We start from the raw sequence: 24,560 nt of genomic DNA on the forward strand, positions 1-24,560 counted from the left end.
AATTAGCTGCTAAAACGCATTATCTTCCCGCATAACACAAGTGCAGCCCCACTGTGTGTGTGTAAGCACATTATTTAGCGCGTTCTATTAGACAGTGTGTCGTCAGTCTTTCTGGTTCTGTCCCAAACCACCGTGCTCCTGTTCTAATCGCTCGCTAATTGCCTGTAACTCGCGGCCGCAGTGAGCTAAGCAGGGCCTACGCCAGCTTTGAATTAGGCCCGAACTGCAGAGCTCAATCTAGTGCCTTATAAAAGCCCGGTCTAACCAAACTGACCACATGAGCTCACTGCTATTTCAATGCCTGAAAGCATGGGAAGCAGGCTGTTACATATTTAGTGGCTAATGTGTAACAGCCGGCTTTGCATGCTTGTGCACAGGAGCTGGCAGGCGGTGCTCAGGTTTAATGATGTTTTTAATTCTAATTTTAGGACAATGTCAGCCTGCAGGTAAGAGGAGACGGGTACTGACACCCTCCGCCAACAGAGGGCGATGTTGAACTAGGGTAGAAGAGATGAGCTGAGGATGCAGATGAGCTGAGGATGATGATGATGATGATGTCGAATGTCTGATGACTCATGCTTATGTGGTTTCTGACACTGTTTGACACAACGTTATCTGTGTATATATATATATATTGAATTATGTCACATACCTAAAAACAGTGGTAGCACTCATACTGAAGGCTGGTTTTGGCTGTTCTTTGGCTCATGTGTCACACAGTGCCAGAAACCACATTAGAAAATCTGGTAAGAGAATCTCTTACTTTAATTGCTCTCCAAGCCCACCACTGAACCTTGATGTGTTATAAATTTTATACGTAAAGCTGATTATGACAAAATAGTGGAAAATCTAAAAATACGTTTTCTTTGGGGACGATTGTTTGCGACACAATGGACCTGCATGTACAATACCAGCCAAAAGTTAGACAAATCTCTTGACATCTTGTGTTTTCTTTCTTTTTATTATTATTTTTTTTACATTTTACAATTTTATATTGAAGACATTAAAGATATACAGGAACACATGTTAATTTATTCTGTTAAACACAGTAGCCACATTTATCTTTGAGGACAGTCTGAGATGACCTGTCTCTGACAGAATACAGCCCAGCTTTCCAGTGACAGCATGGAGGATTACCAGTATAAAAATCATGTTTTAATTGAGCATAATAAAAGCTAATTACGCTTATGATCTTCCTTTCACATGACAAGATGAGACACAGATTCAGAGCAGGTGAGGCGTATCACACCTATATAAGTAAATATTAGAACACGACCAGGTTGCATGGCACGTCTGTGGGCGTGTGAAGTCCTGCCACTCTCAGCTTCTGTTGCAATGTTTAATCTGGAGTGTCTGGAACGCTGGAGATCTGGGGACGAGCCAAGGAACCCAAAGAAAAGCCCCGAAAAACAAAACAAAACCCCGTCCCTGCATCAAGTCTACAGTACTTAGCTGCGGCAGAGCCCTATCAGTTTCCATGACGACAGACATCACCAAAATCAGAGCCCTGAGTGTTTGTTTGGGCAACAGCAGCATTCCAAATCCCTGAAAAAGCCCCAACATTCCGCTGCTGCATCCTAATTTATTTGATGCTTGGCAAAAAAAAGTGAGGCTAAAGAGCTTCATTGCTAATTGTTGCATTAGATTGTTGCAACAGATTTACTCTTTCCAGAAGTGTTGGGCATGTAAGAAGCTACACTTACTTAGAAACAGATATGACATAGAAGGAATTAGCTGACTACCTTGGTGGGTAGTCATGCCAGACTGTCTTGGAGTGATTCAGAATGGCAACGAGTCATGATGAGTGATGAGTCCATGTGTGGAGGCACCTTGGTCAGCCCCAAGATCAAAGGCTGGTTGTCACACATCCGGAATGCCTGGTATCTTGGTGTCGGGTGTAATTTTACACAATGCCAAATCACTTTCTGTCTTTATTACAGACATTCACCACATTAATAAGGTCCGCCAACCAGTGACCTTTAACCTGAATGGCGTCACATCCAGTGTTGTGCGTTCATTGAACACACTAATTTTTTCGTGAACGTTGAACTGAACGCAACACATTTTTTAATAAAGAACTTGAACGTGAATTAGTTCACATTATGTGTCATGAACGGCAAAAGAGGACGAGAGAGAGAGAGAGAGAGAGAGAGAGAGAGAGAGAGAGCGACGACGAGAGCGTGGAGCGCGGGGGCGAGAGAGAGAGAGAGACCAACGACGAGAGCACAGAGCACGAGGGCGAGAGAGAGAGAGAGAGATACAGAGAGATACAGAGAAAGAGAGAGAGAGAGACTAAGAGAGTGAGAGAGCGAGAGAGTGAGAGATAGAGAGAGACAGAGAGAGAGAGAGAGAGACCGACGACAAGAGTGCGGAGTGCGAGGGCGAGAGAGATACAGAGATACAGAGAGAGAGAGACCAATGACGAGAGAGCGGAGCGCAAGGGCGAGAGAGAGAGAGAGAGAGAGATAGATAGAGAGAGACCAATGACGGAAGTGAGAGAAAGCGCTGCAATAAAAAAAAATAGCTAGTGGAAGTGATGCACGAAGACAGACACCGATTCTCCTTATGAACATTTTCATCACCTGGTAAGAAACCCACAATTGCAGTGTCGTGAGCAAATGTCTACAAAGAGCAGTTTCAAAGAACGTATAGTGATTTCTAGCTTGTAGTGTGAAAAAAAGTATTTATTTGAATATCTCACGAAAAAAGTAAAATGAACTGAACTAGTTCAGAATTAAAATTGTGAACTTTGAACGTGAACTGTTCACTTTGAGCATGTATGAACTGAACTTGAACTAGTTCAGAAAAGTTGTGAACTGGCCCAAAAATACCAGGTAAAAAAATTAACCAGCGTGTTTTAACATTTTGCGTGTGTAAATTAACTTCTATGTGAAGCTCACGAGCAAAAAAAGGAGAATTGTGCGCGCTGAACAGAATATTGCTCTTGAGCTCAATTTTTCTCCTCCCGGGTGTTTTATTTTCCTGTCAAATTCAAGTTCAAGTTCTACCTCCAAGAGCCGGAGGATGGCGGAGAAATAAGGACAGCAGGAGAGTTAGCTAACTAGCTAGGCTAACATCCAAACAGCCCACTCTCTGGTGCTGTTAGCCCGGGTATAGTGTCTGGAGTGACTGGCTGTCTCGTTCAGCGTGTACAGCGGGACTGTGTACAGCTGGACAGAGCATCGTCTCTCAAAAGTGAAGCCACCACAGGTCGGGCGCCCCCTGCTGTTCGGTTTCAGAAAGCTGTGCAACCCCCATAGGTTTCAATGGCAAAACAGACAACTTTCAATCACGTTTTTTTTCTAATATACTGTAATTCTACCTCCATTATTTAAATGCAACAGCTAGTGTAACCTCTGCTTATATTGTCCAATTTTTATATCCCCATTTTTAGACCCGGGCTAACCCGGTGGCTCCAAGTCTGATTTCTTCATATATTGTGTCATTTCGTGGGACAAAGTAAACCCAATATTAATTAAAGCCTTAATTTTTAGCCTTGATATTATATATACTCCTAACAGTAACGTAAGCCACAAACCTATATAAAAGCCGAGTCATGCAAACAAATACATAAATAAATAAATAAGGTAAAATAAAAATATCATGATATACTGCAAAACCATCAGAATCTTGAAAAAATCGTGAGATATATATATTTTTTTGGTCATACCACCCAACTCCACCCAATTCCTACCATAAAATCTGCAGGAACTGTGTAGGAATATTGGAACTGCATGGGATGAATTATCACAGGATGAACATTATGTAGATTTTATTTTTTCTCTGTTGCATTCCCTATATGCATTACAAGACCTCACGAACTATACTCAAACACGATGCTACAACTTGCTGGAAACAAAAACATTGATTTGTTTTGCTGAAGCCTTCACAAAATCATGATTAGTTAAAACATTTGCTGGCTAGCTTTGAAAAAACAGTAATGTACTTTTTTTTATTGTCAGGTTATGAGAAACACTGCAATGTATTTTTAAGATTGATGCCGTGGGCCAATTAAAATCTGGCCACATTTGCCCTCAAGCCTTTGGTCTTTGGTCACCCCTGGCATAGAGGGACCTCAGGAGTTGTTGAAACCACTGTAATATAGTTATTGTGTTTTTTTTCCTCACACTGGGACTGCACTAGATCTGCAGGTAATGTAAAATAAAAGTTTCTGCACACAGTGAGGATATCTTTTTTAAGATTGGCGTGTTGGTTGTTTCTCTGGACTCTCTGGAGGCTGTGCTCCGGTATGTGGGAACGTGTTAAAGGTTTGCTGGAGTTCTTTGTCGTACGGACAGAATTGTCCCAGTTAGCACACTGACAGATCGGCTTGAGTGCCGTGGAATCACAAAGCCGGCACCTCAGAGTCTATGCCCTTTAACAGAGGACCTGCCCTGCAGGAGAGGCAGCGTGTCCTCATGACAACCAACCGCACACTGCTGGAGGAAGCCCGTGTGGGGAAACAGCCTTATTGGAACGCAGCCTCACACATGCACATGAATATAAATTCGATTGATATATGTGGATAGCTAATTCAATGCCAAACGATGAGGCAATGAGCATTCTTATTCCAAAATATAGATTAATAATTGGCTAATAAGTGATTAAAATATTATTTTATAATCAAAAAGTCGGGTATATATAATTTTAGCAAACAACCACAGCAAAGTATCAGCATGTAAAAAAAAAAAAAATATATATATATATATATATATATATATATTTTTTTTTATAATATTCAGTGATTGATCACTGAATATTGTGTACACATTTTTTTTCAAGCAAATTACACCACTAATATGAATAATAAATAAAATGCTGCCAATCCAACACTCACTCTTTTATTTACATTAAAATATACCATTATTTAACCCTTAGCCTTAAGGAGAAGAAAAAGTGTGATCAATTGTATTTAATCCCAGAATTCAGTTGGGATTAATCCAATTACTTTATTTAGTTAGTTGACACCACTAGTATGAATGCATTTATTGCCAATATAATAAAACATAATATGTTGTGAATATAGGTTTCGCAGACCCTGATGCTGAACTTCAGCTCTTTAAAGCAACAGTCTGTACATTTTTGGGGTTTAGGGATTTAATTATATTAATTTGTTTCATAAGTTAATTTATATATAATGCGTTGCAGGGATGATCTTGCCAGGACATTGATACTATTAATTAAATGATGTATTTCCTTTCTCAATCAGAATACTACCACTTTAAATTGAAAAGAAAAACCTCACAGGGACTGCTGCTTTAATTAAGTTAAATGCTGAGTGGGATGAGATGAGCTTCAGAACCCCCAAAACACTTTACCTTTAAGGCTTTCTGGGCTGCTTCACTGGAGCCAATCGCAATAAGCCCTGGACCAGCCATACTGCAGAAACTCTTCAGGTGCAGAGTGCCCAGTACAGGCACAGTGGACACAGCATAGTCCTGCAACCAAATACAAAAATAAAAAAGCATGAGGTCACGAAGCACAACATGAAACGTTGTGTTCTTGCATATTTTTTTGGACATTTTTTACCCCCTGCTCATTTTGTCACAAATATACAAAGGTGGAAAGTACTTAATTACATTTACTCAAGTTACTGTAATTGAGTAGATTTTAGATTTTTTAAAGTAGTTTTTAAAATGGGTAATTTTACTTTTACTCAAGTACATTCTGACACAAGTAATTTATTTCACTACATTGGGAAACTCCCCGTTACTGAGTAAAAATAAGATGCTGGGAAAAAAACAATTGTGTGAATTAATAATAAAATAATAACTGGCGTGGATGTGAAATACTAGTTCATTAAACACAATTTAATGTATGATTAACTATGTAACTTTTACTCAACGTACATTTTGAATTGAGTACTTTTTTACTTTTACTCGAGTAGATTTTTAGATGGGTACTTTTACTTGAGTAGAATTTTAGCAAAGTAAAGGTACTTTTACTTAATTACAATTTTTCTGTACTTTTTCCACCTCTGCAAAAATATAATGACTCCAAAGAAAAACGTCCAAAAAGCAAGGCTCATTAACATGCGTCTCCAGGGTTAAAAGACTTCTGTGAGCAGCTCTAAGAGATTTTCCTCAGATAAGCCTCGTTTTCGGTAAGTTTCCATAAACATTAAGCTAATGGTGGAGAAAACATGCAGCGATAAGGAAGCTGAACCTTTTCAAAGCACTTCTGAGCACAAACATCCATTTCCTGCTCATTTAACTGAACATCATCTGAATTATTAGCATATTAGTGAAGAATGCCCAGCCGTTGGTCTGGCCTTCTGTCTTTCATTCAGGAATAAAAGCTGCTCTCCGGCTGGCCTCCGTATCTGCAGACCGGACGCTTCAAAATGAAGATGATCTGGTGGAAGATAGCACAAAACTGTCCCAAGTGAGGCGTTCTGAGACACAGGCATTTAAAAAAAAATCACTGAGTTTTAATGCTATTTTGCACTGCACAGTAATGTACACAAACGAATAACAATAATGTCTATTTACTGTATTTTTCGCACTATAAGGTGCATTTAAAATGCTTTAATTTTCCCAAAAATCGTCAGTGCGCCTTTTATTCCAGTGTGCCTTATGTATGAATTTACCAATCAGGTTGTAAGGATTAGTAAAGCCACTCCTCTGAAGTACAAAGTTCTAAAAGAGTTTCAGTTTAGTTCTCCAGCAGTATTAGCATTACCCGCTAAGCGCTAGCCATTCGTCCGTTCAGAGGTGAGAATTATCAGCCTGTAGCCTGCTGCTAACCCTGGCTAGCACTGGTGGAGCAGTATTACCATTCCCCACTAAGCACTAGCCATTTGGCCGTTCAGAGGGGAGTATTATCGGCCTGTAGTCTGTATGTTAAAATATACGGTATCACTCTGTCCTTGCTTAGTCGTGTAGTATGAGCTGCTGAAACATTTATTTACAACAGAATGTGATGTCTTGAAAAGCTCATTTATTCTGCTCTTGGACAAATTTAGCTTAGACAGGCAACACCAGGAGGGATGTGAATCCATGCTGTCTGGATCTCAGGTTTGAATAGACCTTCCTCTTCACCAAATCCAATCACTGTTCGATTGGGCTCATATCAGGTCTCTATGCAAGGCACACACCATTTGGTTGGTTTGGTTGATGTGGTAGTGGGTGGGTTGGTTGGTTTGGTGGATGTGTTAGTGAATGGGATAGTGAATTGGTATGTTGGTTGGTTGAATGTGTTGGGTTGTGGGTGGGTTGATTGGTGTGGTGGATATGTGGCTTGGTTGATGTGTTACTAGGTGGTTTGGTATGGGGAACACACCATTCGATGGCACTTTCGAGAATATTTCTCAGACCAATTCTGGACAACCCAGGCCAATGGCAAGACCAATTCCTAATGAGGTTAAGACTTACACCGCTCGATCTTGAGATTGAGACTGGACTCAGGTACACTATTAAACACCCACCTGAAAGGTATCTGCTAAGATCTCTGCTCCTCTGCGATTGGTCCTCTTGGATAAACCCACAAAGAACTCTCTACCTACAGAGAGAAGAATACATTTAAACACCTTTGCACTGCCATTTCAATCTACTCAATAACTCATTGCAGCATCTCTAATAGTAAAGTATTAGTGTAATACCAAAGTATTATTACATTACATTACATTACATTTCATTTGGCAGACGCTTTTGTCCAAAGCGACTTACAATAATGAAGTACAAAGTAATAGGAATTTAGATAACCCATTTTTAGATAGGGCTTAAAGGAGGTCGAAGGGAAATAAAGGGATAGAGAAGTGAAGGAGGGGAAGAAGGAAATGGGGTTAGAAGTAGTTAGTGTGTTAGAGGTGTTAGGAGAGTAAGTGCTCTTTGAAGAGCTCTGTCTTCAGGAGTCTCTTAAAGATAGCGAAGATTAGTTATTGGATTGATTATTGGATTGATTGACCCCAAATCACTGATCGGTCCATCTCCATGGCTTTATTTTGCTTCCTAGCTACAGTGGTACACATGACAACCATCCCTGTCTTGCCTCTTTTTGCTTACAGTATCAAACTGATTGAATAAGTGAAACTTATGTTAAACTGCTGCAACAGGCAGATGGCATTCATTCTCAAAATCTGCGCACTAATCTTCATCTCCGAAAGCAATGACATCAAGCTGCGCTGCGATCAGTAATCTTTTTGCATTATGCGTTTGCTACCATGGCCAACTTGCATACTGGTAAATGTCCTGCATTTACACTACCAAACTGTTTTAATAATGTTTCATTTCTGGGTTTGGAGTGAAGATTAGCCCCGGATTAGAATAAAAGCCTCAGAAAGGCCCATAAGACGCAACACAGCGGGTGGAGCATGACTGCCAAATGTTTTACAAATGACATATTAGCCCTGCTAAAGCCAAGAGGAAGTGTTTCTCCCGCCACCATGTGAAACTCATCTGAACCTTGAAAAGCTGCAGAAACCCATGAGCCAAACGTCTACAAACTCAATTAAGTGTTCCTCGCCGTTCTTCCAGCTCAACACAGCCACCATATTTAACACGCACAACAAACTGAGCGAAATGTACATTATAAACAGTCCAAGAGAGAGAGAGAGAGAGAGAGAGAGAGAGAGAGAGAGAGAGAGAAGAAGTGTTCTGCTTTTTCATTTTCTTAAAATCCATAATCCAGCTGAACACAATAAGAGAAAGCCATACATTTTTTGTTCAAATATAAACCTCTAGTGCAACAATAACTATAGACATAATTTATCCAGACTAACACTGTGCAGTGGATGGATAGGTGGGTAGTTAGGATTGTGGATTGGCTGGTTTGGTAGATGTGCATGTTGGAGGAAATGATAGTGGGTGGGTTGTTTGCCTTGGTGGATCTGGGGATTGGTTGATGTGGTAGTGGGCGGGATGGTGAATGGGTTTGTTGGTTTGGTGGATGTGTGACTTGGTTGATGTGTAAGTGTATGTGATGGTGAGCGTGTTGGTTGGTTTGGTGCATGTGGTAGTGGGTGGGTTGGTTTGGTTGATGTTGCAGTGAGTGGGTTGGTTGGTTTGGTGGGTTGGTTTGTTGGTTTGGTGGATATGTTAGTGAATGGGATAGTGAATTGGTCTGTTGGTTTGTTGGATGTGTTAGTGGGTGGGTTGGCTGGTATGGCTGATATTTGGCTTGGTTGATGTGTTAGTGGGTGGTTTGGTATGGGGAACATGTGGCTTGGTTGATGTGTTAGTGGGTGGGTTGGTTGGTATGGTGGATATGTGGCTTGGTTAATCTGTTAGTGGGTGGTTTTGTTGGTATGGTGGATATGTGGTTTGGTTTGTGTGTTAGTCGGTGGGGTGTTTGATATGGGGAACATGTGGCTTGGTTGATGTGTTAGTCGGTGGGGTGTTTGGTATGATGGATACGTGTCTTGGCTGGATGTGTTCGTGTGTGGGTTAATTGGTATGGTGGATATGTGTGATGTGTTAGTGAATGGCTTGGTGGATGTGTGGGTAGGTAGGTAGATATAAAGCATCAATTTTAAAGCCTAAATGTCAAATCTTGTTGTCACCTGTGAACAGAACATCTCCTCCATCCAGTGTAGCCGATTCGTCCGTCATCTCCACAATGTTCAGGTCTAGGTTAGCCAGTGCAGTCTTCAGGGCTTCAGTCTGAAAAAATTAAACACATAGTACACAATATGAAAGGTCTGAAAGGTCTTTGGTAAGGTAGGTAGCAAGGTAGGTCAACAGTGTCATTATCTTAGAGGTCCTAGAGGGTACTGGACAGTGTTTTTAAAGGCATGCTGTGAATATATAGGCGCATATATATATATATATATATATATATATATATATATATATATATATATATATATTATTACAGTGTTAAGAAGGGCTGATTCCAAGCTTTGGACTTACTCACTGACATGAACACATGTACATAGCTGCTTTTTCCATGTTACTATGGATGTAGGGGTTCGGTTTAAGTGGCTTTACTGAGAGACAGAGCAGACGCTACTCTCACAGCCTTTCAGCCGCTGGTCCGGAGACAGAAAGATTACGTCTGTGTTTTTGGACAGCGTTGCACCGCATGACAGAATGTTACCAGCCCGTCCAAGATATCTGGATGACATCATCACTTGGGGCCACAGGGTGATGTCATTACGAAAGGAAACATGTTAAAGTTTTTTTTTACGAGGAAAGCGAAGCACAAGGAAGTGAGCGAGTCGGACAAAAATGAGTCGTAAAATAAAGACACACGGCAGAAAGACGCTCCTGCTCGTCCAGTCTGGACACGGGAGCCGGTCAGCTGATCAGCTGATCCTGATAGGTCACACATCTGTTGAGTTGCATGTGTGTGTGTGTGTGTGTGTGTGTGAGAGAGATTTTATAGGCCTGTTTTTGGCTGGTCTCGGGGGCCCTGATTTTACAGGAGCAGATCAGTGTTTCCACGCCGATATCTGGTGGTGAGGTCAGCGCGCTGCTAATCGAATGCTTCTGCTTCTGCTCACAACAAGCCAAGCATGAGGTCACACAGGTACGCTGCCACGGTAACCGCAAGACCCCGGCCTTCCTTTCCTAGATAATGCAAGACCACCCTGTCCACCAACACAAATAAAGCACAATCATGCATATAATGGTGAAAGTGGCCAACACACACACACACAAACACACACTTGAACACACACACACACACACGCATAGACAATTAAACTGTGCTGTAGCCAGGCCTGGCAGAACATCCTTTAGCTTAGCGGTGCCAACTTTATTCTGGATCCACTCAACAACAGAGTTAGAGAAAAAAAGAGCTATAGAGAAAGACTAAAAATTGCATAAGATTGCTTGCACACTTGCTTTTTTTTTTCACACATATTTTTTAGTTGTGTCTGCCAAAATTATCTGTCTTTTCCAATGATCAATAGAAATAAAGAAGGCAACAATTGTTTTTCTTCTTACTTTAGAAGAAAAACATGGGTACATAGGTATAAAATAGGTAGTCATAGAAATCACGTGTTTTTTCATTATTTAATGTTTTTTTTTTGCATTCTACATTAATACTAAAGTCATCCAAACTATGAAGAAAAACATGGAATTATTTAGTAAGTAAAAAAAGTGTTAAACCAGAATATGTTTTTTTTTATTTATTTTAGATTCTTCAAAGTAGCAATTCTTTCTTGGAATTCAGGCTTTCAGTTAACAGCTGAGCTAAACTCGTCAAGAGTTAATTGCTTGAATTTCTTGTCTCTTAATGTGTTTGAGAGCATCAGTTGTAAAGTTGTGAAGAGGAAAGTTGGTATTTGAGTAATGTTCTAATCCATACTATGGCAAAAAAAAAAAAAATACCCAACTAAGTAAAGAAAAAAAAATACTTCAGAAAATAAAGGTCAGTCAATTCCAAAAAATTCAATAGCTTTAAAACTAACCTCAAGTTCTGTCACAAAGACCATCAAAAACATTATGATGAAACTGGCTCTCATCAGGACCACCCCAGAAAAGGAAGACCAAGAGTTCCCTCTGTATATATATATTTATATATATAAATGATCATTATGACAGCCTTATAAAGCAGCATTATAAAGGAGTGTCAGTGAAGTTTCTCCAGTGCTGAGGCTGGAGCAGTATTAATCTTAGCCGCTAATCACAGGGCTAGCTGTTTCATCATTCAGAGGTGAGTATATCGGACTGTAGTCTGCATGTTTACAGTGTTAAAACAAGCTATGTGGGACAAACTGCTAGCTGATAGCACCCTGACTTACTAAAACCCTTAATGTTTCAGAGTGTAGCGCTGTCAGGCTGTATTTATTTGCAGTAACTGCGGCTAGCGCTGCTGCAAACCGCTGCTGCTAACCGCTGCTAGCGCAGAAGAGTTCTGTTCCTGAAGACAGAGCTCTTCAAAGAGCACTTACTCTCCTAACACCTCTAACAAACTAACTAATTCTAACCTCATCTCCTTCTTCCTCTTCTCTACTCCTCTATCCCATTATTTCCCTCTGACCTCCTTAAGGCCCTATCTATAGATGCTTTATTTTTAACTTCTATTATTTTTGTACTTAACCTCTTCTATTATTTGCACTTCAATATTGTAAGTCGCTTTGGACAAAAGCGTCTGCCAAATGTAATGCAATGTAATGTAATGTAATGTAATGTAATGTAATGTAATGTAATGCTTAGCGCAGCTGCTTATCGCGCTGTTGAAAATATTAAAAATCTAAGCTTACTGTAAATAAACGGAAGCGCTTTACTTACCCAAATAAACAGTTTTCAAGAGAGAAATCTGTGAAGATTTACATCCAGCCCTCGTTTGACTATCACTTAGGCTCCTTATAATCCAGAGCAACTTATGTATGAAAATAGACCAGAAAATAGACGTATATTGATAGTGCACCCAATAATACAGTCCTAGTCCATATAGCGTATCTTAGCTTAGCTAGGGTGTTCTGGCGAGTTCTAATTATCAATATGTGCTGCTTATATGCATTCAGACAAACACACACAGATTTTAATGATTTCATTCATGTTTTCCCAGATAATTCTATTTTTCTCGGGTGAATAATACAATCAAAGCGACTCACAGGACTCCCAAAGCACTTTTTAACTGCTTATCATACTGTTGGAACTGGCACTAATTTGTTAACTAAAAACAAAAAAAATTAATAGATAAGCTTTCTACTAAAAAATGAGAGCTAATTTGTAAGCTGTAAATAGATTTGTTATTCTTATGAACAAACCTGATTCAGACTCACTTTCTCAGGCAGGAAAAGAGATAATGAAAACATAAAGGTGGAATTATTCCAGAAGACGATCAGTATCCCCAGGAGAACTGAGCTAGAGACCTGATCCATGTCCAGACAATGCCCACCTACATCCTAACAAGGCTGCATTCTTGTGCAGTGAAGAAGCCACTGACCAGATAAGAAGACACTGCTAAAGATAAGTGCTGAGGCCCCTTATAAAGTGAAGCCCAGTGTAAAGACGCTAATTGCAGAGGCATTTATAAAGAGAGACGTGAGGGCAAAAATTACAGAGCTTCACTGTGCTGCACAGCGTTTGATTGACAGCTACCTCTCTCTCTCCGCCTGAGAGAGAAAAACAATTAGCGTAGCAGCCGCTTTCCTCCGCGAGGCCTAGCAGAACACCACTCTAATTGGAACAAATGAAGCCTGATGCGCCGTGCAGCAATATGTTGAACCACAAAAGCCTCTTTATCTGCTGATGTCCTGCATTAGAAGCAGCCTGTGTGTGTGTGTGTGTGTGTGTGTGTGTGTTTATTTCTATATGTGTGTCACTGTTAAAGGCAGCTGCCTCCTCTGGTGCCCACATGGTTGAAAAAGTGACCCTAAATACCCTCTAGTGTAGAGGTGGGACAAAATATCCACACAGCAATATATACCAATATATATTGATATATACACTGTCATATATACACTGCTTGAAGGTGCACAAAAATGGAAAAATAAACAAAAATAAACAAAAATAAACAAAAATAAAATCTATTTACAAAATTTACACGAGGAATCAACTTTTTCCTCAAATGTGTAACGTTTATTCGTATATTAACCAACCATGGCATACCTCAACCATACCTTTACCATCCTCTATAAAACATGAAATGAGGCCTTAAATAGGCCACCACTGGTCCACCCAACCCAGCCACACACCACCAACATATTTCCACTGCAGGGGGATACAATTATAAACAAAACAAACAATAAATCAAATAAACATACAATGGAAAAATGAAATTCTCAAAATAATCATTAAGCATACCATAGGCCACAATCCAATAAAATACACATGAAAATAAGAAAAGGAAAGAAAACTTAAAATATTTTGAAACCTCAAAGAACCCCCTCAAAATGGTATGGCCCAAAATGGGCCCAGTGAGCATGCTCCAATTGTGCTCAGGCCCTATATAAGGGCAGCTAAAACAATGGTTGGGCCCTTTGCCAGACCAGGAAGAGAGTACAGGTGAGTGTGTGAATGTGAAAATTGTACCGGCAGCTATTAAAACAGAAATGTGTGTCTCAGTAGCATACTTTGTAAAATATGTTAAATGTCCCAAGCTAGCAAAATGTATAACTTTTTAAAGGTGAATTAGTGTTAAATGGAAAAAATAGCTGTGTATGTGTATGCACTGAGTAGGGACAGAACAGGACTGAAAACGAATTTGTTTGTTCTGTCACATACACCTATTGATATCAATATAATATATCAATAGGTGCCATTAAATATTAGCATTTGTTTTAATGTATCTTAATATATTTAGTTTTAATGTATTATTTTATGTAAGCCTACACACTTCAACAGCAGCAGAACTGTTTTAGACTACGTTCACATTACAAGCCACATGGCTCAAATCCGATTTTTTGCTCAGATCTGATTTAGTCATCTTGACGGTTCACATTCACACATGTAAGTGATCTTTATCTGTGTGTAATGTGAACAAATCTGTCCCTGAAACGCTATCTCACATGCGCACATTAATACATTAATGTATAAACGTCGTCTTCTTTACCAACAACAAAAAACACCATATTTGAGAGATGACTCTTAGCTTTATAAAGGGAAATAGATGCATTAGCAGCTCATATGTGGAGCATCTTTTGCTGGAGTGGAGAGTAAACAGTAAACAGCTGGTCTGAAATTTATGCTCAGGTCGAGGAGGTGAAAAAAGGCCAGGCGGTTTGCTTTTGCTGTTTTTTAGCAGCTATAGCTGCACAGCTGCACCAAGAGATGTGTGGGTACGAGAGAGAAGCACGTAGCGCTAATGCTAATGCTAATGCGTAAAAGCAAAAAGATAAATTAATTCGGATTTGACCGTTCAAATTCATGTCGCATGTCCATGGATTGTATATGAAGCCGATTTAGGACCACATATGAAAGTGACTCAGATGTAAGATGAAAAAATCGGGTTTGGCACGTTCACACAGCCATGAGAAAAATCAGATCTGAGCCACGTTGAGCAAAAAATTTGATTTAAGACACTTTAGCCTTCAATGTGAATGTAGCATTTATAGAATAATGAGAGCTGCAGTCAAGCTAAGCTATGCACTTTTTTGTGCACTGTTTCATACTGGTTGATAAATTCTGTGACACTATCACCAGTAGATCTATGAATAATTAATTAATAATTGCTGCTATTTGTTTATTTAGGAGTATTTTATCCTCTTCAGTAACACAGAGGCCATGAAGTATCATAGACAATTGTCTTGTGATATAAAATAGAATCACAGAATCATGATAATATCGTATTCTGGATGCCCTGTAATTCCCAGCACTATTCTAGAGTGGCACAAAAGAGATTAAGTGGCCTCTTGGCTGCCATCCTGGCTGCCAAAGTGTTCAAGTGCCACTTTTTGCAACAAATAGTGAGTGCCAGTCTTTGGGTCTCCGTCCGCATTTTAGTAGTAAATAGTGCCTTTATAAAGTGTCTTCTATGCCACCCATACTAGACAGTATGCCCTTTGCAGTAGAGTCACTGGAATGTTGTGCTGCATATGTTTCTCCTACAGGTAAAAAAAAAAAGTGCTCAATTAAGTCTTCCCCTAATAAAAATGCATCTCATCAGTGGATTAAATGTAATGAGATGTCCTAAAGGTGCTCTCCCAATGGGATAAACTGTATTTGATGGAACAAGACAATATAAATTGTCGTCAGTGATGCACAAGGTTGCATACAAAAACTCGTTTCCATTCTTTTAAACTTGCATTTCATTCATGTTTTTTTGTTTTGTTTTAGCCACACCCCTCTAGTATAAACTGACCCCATGCAGTGGACACTATAATTTCAATATATAATTTATTAAAATGGCATTATGGATATTAAGGATATTACAATTTAATTTCACACACACGCACATGTGCACACATTCAGCTGGCTAGCTAGTGTTCCTTTCCACCATTAAAGCTCTCATTTATTTTTGTCCCTCTCCCAAAAATACAAATACTAGCATTAAAAAATTTAATCATGATTATTCACTAAATATTGCTGTAATTAATTCATATGTTTATTTATTAATAATTTTTTTATTTAAATACCCATTATTTAAAGTTTAATTGTATGATAGTAGTAGTTAGGGTGTGCCGTACCATTATGTATGCAATAATTTTGCCAATAATATATATTTTTTTACTTTAGTCTTGGATATATGGAGATATATGGAGTGCATTGTTAGCATTATGACAATCTGGATCATTGACTTCTGATAAAAACGTTATATATTTTTATATTTCAGTAAGGGCTGTGCCATATCATACTGTATGCAATAATAACATTTAATTTTCATTTTCTTGAAACTAATTTTAATTCAGTGTTTTGTCATATTGCCAAAAGTATTGTTATCGCGAAAATACCATGAAATATTGTGATATTATTTTAGGGGAATATCGCCCACCCCTAGTAATTAGTGTGATTATTTGTGATTAATTGCAGAATTCTGATATATATATATATATATATATAAATATAGCCAGGTTTTGTATGTGTGTGTGTATGTGTGTGGTAGATCACCCTGCTGCCCCTCAGCTTAACCTCTGAACTCTGACCCCTGAAACCCCAGTGAGCTCCTGCAGGAGGTTAGAGGACAGGGTTCAGCATCACCGCGGGCGAGCTGAGGGCACAGCTAAAAGGCCGACAGGACTTTCAACAAGTCTCACGTTTCTCACTGCAGTAGGATGAGCCGTCTCCAGCAGGACCAGCCCAGCACTACTACACCCCCCCTTCAGATCCCCTCCCACTGACAGCACCATGCACCGTGCATCATTCAAATTTCTCAAAATTTTTACCATTAAATAAACATAGCAGCAAAACTACAGTTATTTATTACAAATATTTAATAACACTTAACATCCCAGCAGACATACCAAAAAGCACAGAAGTGCTACCATAGTCAACAGTTAGCTATTACAACAATAAATTTACCTCAGCAGTACATTTAGTTAGCTAGCTACCTCAGCAGTGCATTTCTAATCCTAAGTTTTCCTTAGCGGTGATAGCCAAGTCAAATATTTAGCTAGCTAACCAACCATTTTTGCTATTAATTTACCTCATCAGTGCACTTGTAATCCTAAGTTTTCCTTAGCGGTGATAGCCAAGTCAATTATTTAGCTAGCTAAACAACCTTTTTGCTATAAATTTACCTCAACAGTGCATTTCTAATCCTTACTTTACCTCAGCGGTGCTACCTAAGTCAAACATTAAGCTAGCTAACCATCCATTTTTGCTATTAATTTACCTCATCAGTTCAATTCTAATCCTAAATTTTCCTTAGCGGTGATAGCCAAGTCAAATATTTAGCTAGCTAACCAACCATTTTGCTATTAATTTACCTCATCAGTGCAGTTCTAATCCTTACTTTACCTCAGCGGTGCTACCTAAGTCAAAATTTAAGATAGCTAACCAACCATTTTTGCTATTAATTTACCTCATCAGTGCAATTCTAATCCTAAGTTTTCCTTAGCGGTTATAGCCAAGTCAATTATTTAGCTAGCTAACCAACCATTTTTGCTATTAATTTACCTCATAAGTGCAGTTCTAATCCTAAATTTACCTCAGCAGTGCAATTCTAATAATACATTTAGCATACTAGTTTTACTCAAGACACATCTAGCTATCTAACTTGGAATGTACATGTGTTTGTACTGAACCATAACTATAATTATGCACGTTACAGTTGAATGCATGTGATTACATGATAAATACACCGTATAAACTATTATGGTAAATACAGAAACATCACAAATGTTGATGCCAGTCTTAAATCTTATACTGTATGTTATTGGATTGGTATGGCATTTTGAAAGCTGTAGTGGATTAAGCAGTATTGCTGAAAAACTAGTTACCGATATGGTTAAAAAAAAAAAAAAGATACTTAAAGAATATGTCACAATACATAGTATTTATCATCATGTGTATTGTTAATTTGTGTAATAACTTTTAACCGATTACAGATAAATTAATTAGAATTGCAATGAAATGAGCAGCTTAAAACGTATGAAATCCACAGTATAATTAGAGATTCCTATTAGTTATCACTATAACAAACTTATCACAATAAAATACAATACTGTCATATTGCCCAGCTCTAGACAGACATATAGACCTATCTGCATGTTCTTTCTTTCTCTGCATCCACTAAGCCTCCGTTCAAACAATATTATTATTCATATCCGGAGGCTGACTGGGCTGCTGTTTCTGTATAATCTAATTTACAGACTAGGCATCAACAGTAAACGACAGACAGTCCAAATAACAAACAAGAAAGCTATTTCCTGTATTAATTTGGAACATACAGAGAAAACATTCTCATCCTTAGATTCCAACCAAGATGCTATAATACTTACAGTATGTTCAAAAGAAATGTAAATTAGGACACTGAAAACAACAATGATGTACAGAAAGCTTCTCGTCGCTGTCCAATGAAAAACACCTATCTCCATTTTTTTTATTTAGATTTTTTAGATTTTTTAGATATTTAGTTTACTACATAATTTGAAACGGACCAATAGAGACTCTTCAAAATTACCTGAAATAACTCTTTTTACATTGACTTCCATTGAAAGTTTATAAGGTTTTTCTCTCTCCTGTAAAGTTGCTGTTTTGGAGCTTTAAAGAGTGTTTTTTATTGGACAGCGACATTCTGCTCTCTGAAGAAAGCTACTCTGTGCCTTACACTTTTACAAAACAGCCATCAGATCCCCTCTATCAGACTCAAATGTCCACTAGCACTACAACAATCAGTTAATAAAACGGACAATATCGATTATAAAAAATAACTCCAGACTCCAGACAGTGTAAACTAATAGTTCATTTGTAATGCTTGGAGGAAAGCACAGCAACTCGGTTCTGATACATCAGCTCACAGACGCCCTGTGCTGCGAACATCACCCTAGGAGTGATGTGGGAAGAGAGCGCCATCTACCCGCCCGGAGGGAGCAAGGCCAATTTGCTCCCTCTGAGCGCCGGCAGCTTGATGGCAAAGCTGCATGAGCGGGGATTCGCACCTGCGACCTCCTGCTGATAGTGGCAGCGCTTTAGACCGCTGGACCACACTATTCCAACAAGTTCACTATTGTTTTGCTCATATATTTCACTGAATAAGTTCTGTTATTATTAGGTTTTTTTTTTTACATTCTAAATAAAATTAAGTGCCCAGAAATGCCCATTTTAAATATGAAATGTTCTGATATTTAGTAAATGAAGATGTACAGCACCAGTCCAAAAATTGGACACCACTTTTTCCTTTTTCAGTATTTTTAATACTAAAGTTGTCCAAACTATAAAAAAACATATAATATTGCCCTATTACTTAGTAATTACATATCATATACAATATATTGTGACACAGAAATATCATGATATTAAAAATCCATATCGTGATAATAAGGCTGGTTTGTCTTAAAAGTAGTCTATTATTTACTGTGAAGCTTTAGGTATTTATTGTATAATTGTTTTAGTTTATAGTTTTTGTTTGCAGTTTATATGCATGAAATATTCTGCAATATTTTTTGCTGCATAATATTATTTTATGCTATATTATTTATTTTGCCACATTATGATTATACTGTTATACTATTATACTATATTCCTGAAATTAATGAATTATTTTTCAGTTTTTCTATTTTGCAAGTATATCGTTATAGCAAAAATATCCTGAAATATCGTGATATTATTTTAGAGCCATATTGCCCACCCCTACTAAGTAAATAAAAAAGTGTTAAACAAACCAGAAAATGTTTAAAATTTTAAATTCTTCAAAGTAGCACCTTTTGCTTAGATGACAGCTTTAAACATCTTGGCTGGATTTTCTTAGTCAGATTTAGGAGTTAGAGTCACCTGGAATTCAACCTTTCAGTTAATAGCTGTGCTGAACTCGTCAAGAGTTAGTTACTTAAATTTCTTGCCTCTCAATGTGTTTGAGAGCATCAGTTGTAAAGTTGTGAAGAGGTAGAGTTACAGGTATGCAGTGAATAGCTCTATTTAAGTGATGTTCTATTGAATGGAATGATTGAATTAAAGTCATACCATGATTTTTATTCTACTGTTTTGTACTGTTTCTATTCCATTCTACACCAAAATCTAACCAAGATCTGTTGTTTTTGTTGTATCAAGCACATTCCAGTCTCAATACCATTCCCACCTATTGCTTAAACCTCTGCCCAATTTTCACCCCACATTAAACCCGGCTACGTTTTATGACTTGCAACATTCTTCTTCAGCATCTCCATGGTATCTCTCCATGTACTTTCTCTCGCTGCATTCCACACTGTGAGGCCTAATCACTTAATCTCTCCTCAAACTCCCGACCCATCTTAGTGTCTCTCTGTCTCTGGACACGCTCCGCCAGGCTGAGAAATGCACCTGGCAATATGGGTACAGGAACACTCGCGGCCATTATCCTGCTAAGCAACCTGATCGTGGAGAACCCCTACCTTCCCTACGGCCTCCCTGATCCCAGATTCAACTCTACCCACCGTCCCCAGGGAAGGCCACTGCTGCTGGTGCCAAAGCTGGACAGGACTCCCTGCTGAGCCGTGCCCTGCTTTACAGCCTTCCACAATTGCCAAGAACCCCCCTCCTTTACCCACTCTCTTTTTCTTCTTTCACTCGGGTACATTCCTGCCATTCCACAGAGAACAGATTTCACCTTCCCAGCAGACAGACAGAGGCAGGTTACCATAAACTATCTTGTGTAACTGTGTACGCCGCTGATGAAGTGTATCTGAAGCTCGCACTAAAAGGACTCGAGGGGAAAGAGAGAGATGAGGTGAGAGAGGAGAGGATGGAAAGATGAGTGAGTGATACAGAGAACAAACCCACTGGCCTCTCTGGCGTTCCAGGTTTTGGATAAAGCTTCAATTCAGTGCTCTTTAGGTAGCCATTAAGAAAGGCCACCACAGTTTTCGGTTTAGTGACTTCCTAGCTAACCCTCCTCTCTACCCCTTGTTTTTGAGTGCAACTCTTCGGTACACCCTTGGAACAGTTAAAAGCCTCTGCCACTACAAGAGTCTGCTACTGCCTCCCCGATCAGTAGTGATGCCCCAACACCAGAAGGGTGAAGACTAGCACATGCCCCCTCCTCTAATACACATGAAATCAGCCACCACCACCAGCATTTCCGAGTAGCATCACAGCGCGCTCCGAGGAAAGCGAAGCGACTCTGTTCCGATACATCAGCTCACAGATGCCTTGTGCTGAATGACGTCACCCTTTAGAGTGATGTGGGGAGAGAGTGCAATCTACTGTACCCACCCAGAGAGAGCAAAACCAATTGTGCTCTCTCAGGGCTCCGGTAGCCAATGGCAAGCTACATGAACAGGATTCAAACCGAAAAACTTCTGATCATAGTGGCAGCGCTTAGCCCGCTGGACCATTCAGAGCCCCCTATTACACCATTTAAGGTGGAACGGGAAAGTTAGCTAGCTAGCTAGCTAATGAAACTATCTATTAGGGATTTGTTATGCTTGTTATGAAGAAAATGGCAATAAAACGTTTAAACTAAATATTAAACTATGGTAATATAGTGGTTTTCATAATTTTAAACAAATCTCTTTTCACAGCCCTGTTTTGAGTGTGCCACTGAAAAATCTCTGTTTGAAGGATCCTATACCCTTAACCTACACAGACTAACAAGAATCAGGACATGCTACCACTAGGCGTCCATGTACAAAACAGGGGAGTAGGGCTAAGTGGTAGGGCCAAGTGGTGAAATGGAATTGGGCTAGGGCTCGGCGATATGGATAAAAAAAATAATGTCTTGATATTATTTTCTGAATGTTGATAAAATGTTCTGAGACAAAGCTACATGTTGCAGATTTTATACAGGCACTTATATCAAAGTAGCCTATAAGTTCTAGCAGCATTATATTAAAGTTTGTTTGATAATCTAAAAAATGTAAGTATGACAAAAATGCAAAAAAAAAAGAAGGTACAAGAACTGTAAGGGGCAAATAATTTTTCGCACCACTGTATATGTGCGGATTAGATGTTTAGCTTTACTGTGTAATAAAAGGTGTTCCTGCTAAATGGCTTGTAGTAGGTACTTGGAAGTCTTAGTTTGGTCAGTGGTGGTACATGGTCTAAAAACGTTGAGAACCACTGGCTTAGGGCAACGTCTTAGTCCTAATTCCGCCTCCCTCTGCTGTACAAAATACTTTATTCTGCTGCTCATATGACACTGTGAATCCCAACCATCTCCAAATAACTGAGCCATTGAGTTTTTTTTTTTTTTCGACTAAATAGCTTCTCTTCTATACCTTCTTCATCTGTTCATCTCGTATGAAAATATACCCAATATACTAAATAAAACGAAATATATTGCCCAGCCCTAGATGCCAGGGGGAGTAAAATGACTGCTTTAGCCTATTCCGATATGACTTGGTTGTTGGCGAATATGATGGGAATCCCACTGGGCTGTGCAGAGGTTTGGGCTTAGACAACCAAAATCAACGTTAAATGAAACATGTTTATACTGAGATAATTTTAGTTATTGATTCCAAATACAAGACTTGTGGCAACGTGTGACTTTGCTTTAGAGATTCACGGCCTCAGATTTGATTCTGAATACATAAAGTCATTATTAATTGTCATAACCAATATAATAGGCGATTGACCAATAATTTGAGTGTTAATACATTATCCTTTTCTTCTACCATTGTATGCAGTGCAGGTGTAACCCAGTCACAGTCTTCAGACTGATAACAAGAGTAATCCATCCAAGTTAAGCCAACGAAAAGACACAATGAAAACAGACTTAAGGCTCGAAGCTCTAGACGCTTGGTTGGACATCAGCAAAGGAACTTTTTGGCAATGCTGCTGCTAAAATTATAAAGATAAAGCACTGCACCTGATGTGGGGTTCAGAACCAGAGCGGACAGAAGAAAAGGCTTTAAGAATGGAAAAACTCTGAAGTTATCTGTCCAGAAGAATTTAAATTTTGTTGGAAAGCAGAGGAACGCGGACAGATAAGAGTTATCAGATCAGCGAAGGAATCCGATATTCAGCATTTGACGTCAGGATGATTCTGCTTGTGAGGCTCGTGTGCACGCACTGGTTTAGGAACGCACGCTATAATAATCACGCACACGGACAAAGACTAGGACATTCAGTTACTAGGGTCACGTTATTTTTCCACTCGCAGTGAAACCGTCACTGATCTTAACGTTAAACATGTGCCGACTTTTAAGCCTACCTTGTTTGGTGCCGACCTTTTGTGTACTTAATACCTTGAGTTACCTGAGTTTCTGAATTTCTAACCGAAAATAACAGGTGGAAATGGTGCCATGAACCATGGCTCAAGCTAAAGAACCAAAATTGGGTCCACCCAAAAGAGAGTACCTTGGTCTGGATCTACTGAACGATGGTCACAGTGTGAAATAACTTTTTAGATGGTTCAGACTTTCAAATCTAAGCCAAAGACTATGTTTATTCTTAATGTGTTACAGAAAAACACAGACAGCAGAAGTTGTGATTGGTCCTCTGAGCCTTGAGTTCCCGCCCACACATTCCTGCCTTCATGGTTTAAACAGCAAAATGATGCAACCACACAAGTGCACAATAATAAACAAACACAAAAAGTTATTTAACTTAAAGTTCTTTGGTGTGCCCATTCACTAAACTGCAGTCTGAAACCAAATCTAATCAGACTAAATGTAGCTGAGCGACTTGAAATGGTTAGCATACCTGACGTTTTAATTGGACCTCTTGAGCAATCTGAACACCCTGAAAAAAAAAAGATGCGCTTATGTCTCAAATGTATGCACACATTGCTGCACCAAACCTTCAATGCTTCTTCAATACTTATTCATCACAAGCGATTCGGTTCTATAGCGTTCGATGCTTTCAATACTGTATAAAGCCCAGTTACTAGCTTCAAAGGAGTCAAATTAGCGAGATTTGATTTACTTCATAAGAAAACTGATTCACACCCCGGTCAGAGTCGCATTGTTAAGATAAACCTAGTATTGTGAACGAATCAATCAATTCGCAAGTATTCATTTGACTCAGTTGAGCGACACACGTGCATGCAAGCCAGCAGAGAGAGAGTAGCAGCATGCGTAGAATGGCAATGGCTGAGATAAAATACCTCCTCTCTCATCCGTGACCTGGGGAAAAAACAGGCTCGAGGAATAAAAAAAAAAAAAGGGGTCATGTTTTGCTTAAATCGCTAATGAAGGCTTGTAACCCAACAAACACCACAAACCCAGTTTAAAAAGTGTTACAAATCTCTCCTAACTAACGGAGTTAGTTAAGAAACACTCTGTAGTTTTAATAAGATTTACTAGCGATTGCTAATCAAACTGTTTAAGCTACACATCCATCTTGCAATTTTTTTTTTTTTTTCGTTTTGGTATCGAGAATCGTGATATTACAGTTGGTATTGGTATCATAATCAAAATTCTGGTATCGTGACTATAATTATAGCACACATTAAATCATTTGCAGTGAAGCTCCGTTTTTTTTGAGAAGCAAGTACGCGATCATGTAACTGCATATTTTCCTGCTTTGTGGGAAATTTTCACATTTTCCAAATGCCAAAATTCCAGGAAAAATGGGGAAATATGTGATTTTACTGATGACTGATCACATAATTTAACCAGCAATTTCAAGACATTGCTGACATTGAAAAAGACA

At 39.0% G+C, this 24,560-nt stretch overlaps 1 protein-coding gene across 1 annotated transcript in view; it reads right to left on the bottom strand.

Moving 5' to 3' along the window:
* ddah1 (dimethylarginine dimethylaminohydrolase 1) overlaps nucleotides 1-24,560 on the bottom strand; it is a 107,890-nt gene that overhangs the window by 17,686 nt on the left and 65,644 nt on the right. Inside the window, exons 2-4 of the mRNA XM_022677288.2 lie at nucleotides 9,500-9,599; nucleotides 7,427-7,500; nucleotides 5,319-5,438 (exon numbers count right to left, since the gene is read on the bottom strand). Of these exons, the coding sequence (XP_022533009.2) occupies nucleotides 5,319-5,438; nucleotides 7,427-7,500; nucleotides 9,500-9,599 (294 nt within the window). The remainder of the gene's footprint in view (nucleotides 1-5,318; nucleotides 5,439-7,426; nucleotides 7,501-9,499; nucleotides 9,600-24,560) is intronic.

The sequence above is a fragment of the Astyanax mexicanus genome, chromosome 13 (genome assembly GCF_023375975.1).
Source record: "Astyanax mexicanus isolate ESR-SI-001 chromosome 13, AstMex3_surface, whole genome shotgun sequence".
NCBI classification, from domain to species: Eukaryota; Metazoa; Chordata; class Actinopteri; order Characiformes; family Acestrorhamphidae; genus Astyanax; species Astyanax mexicanus.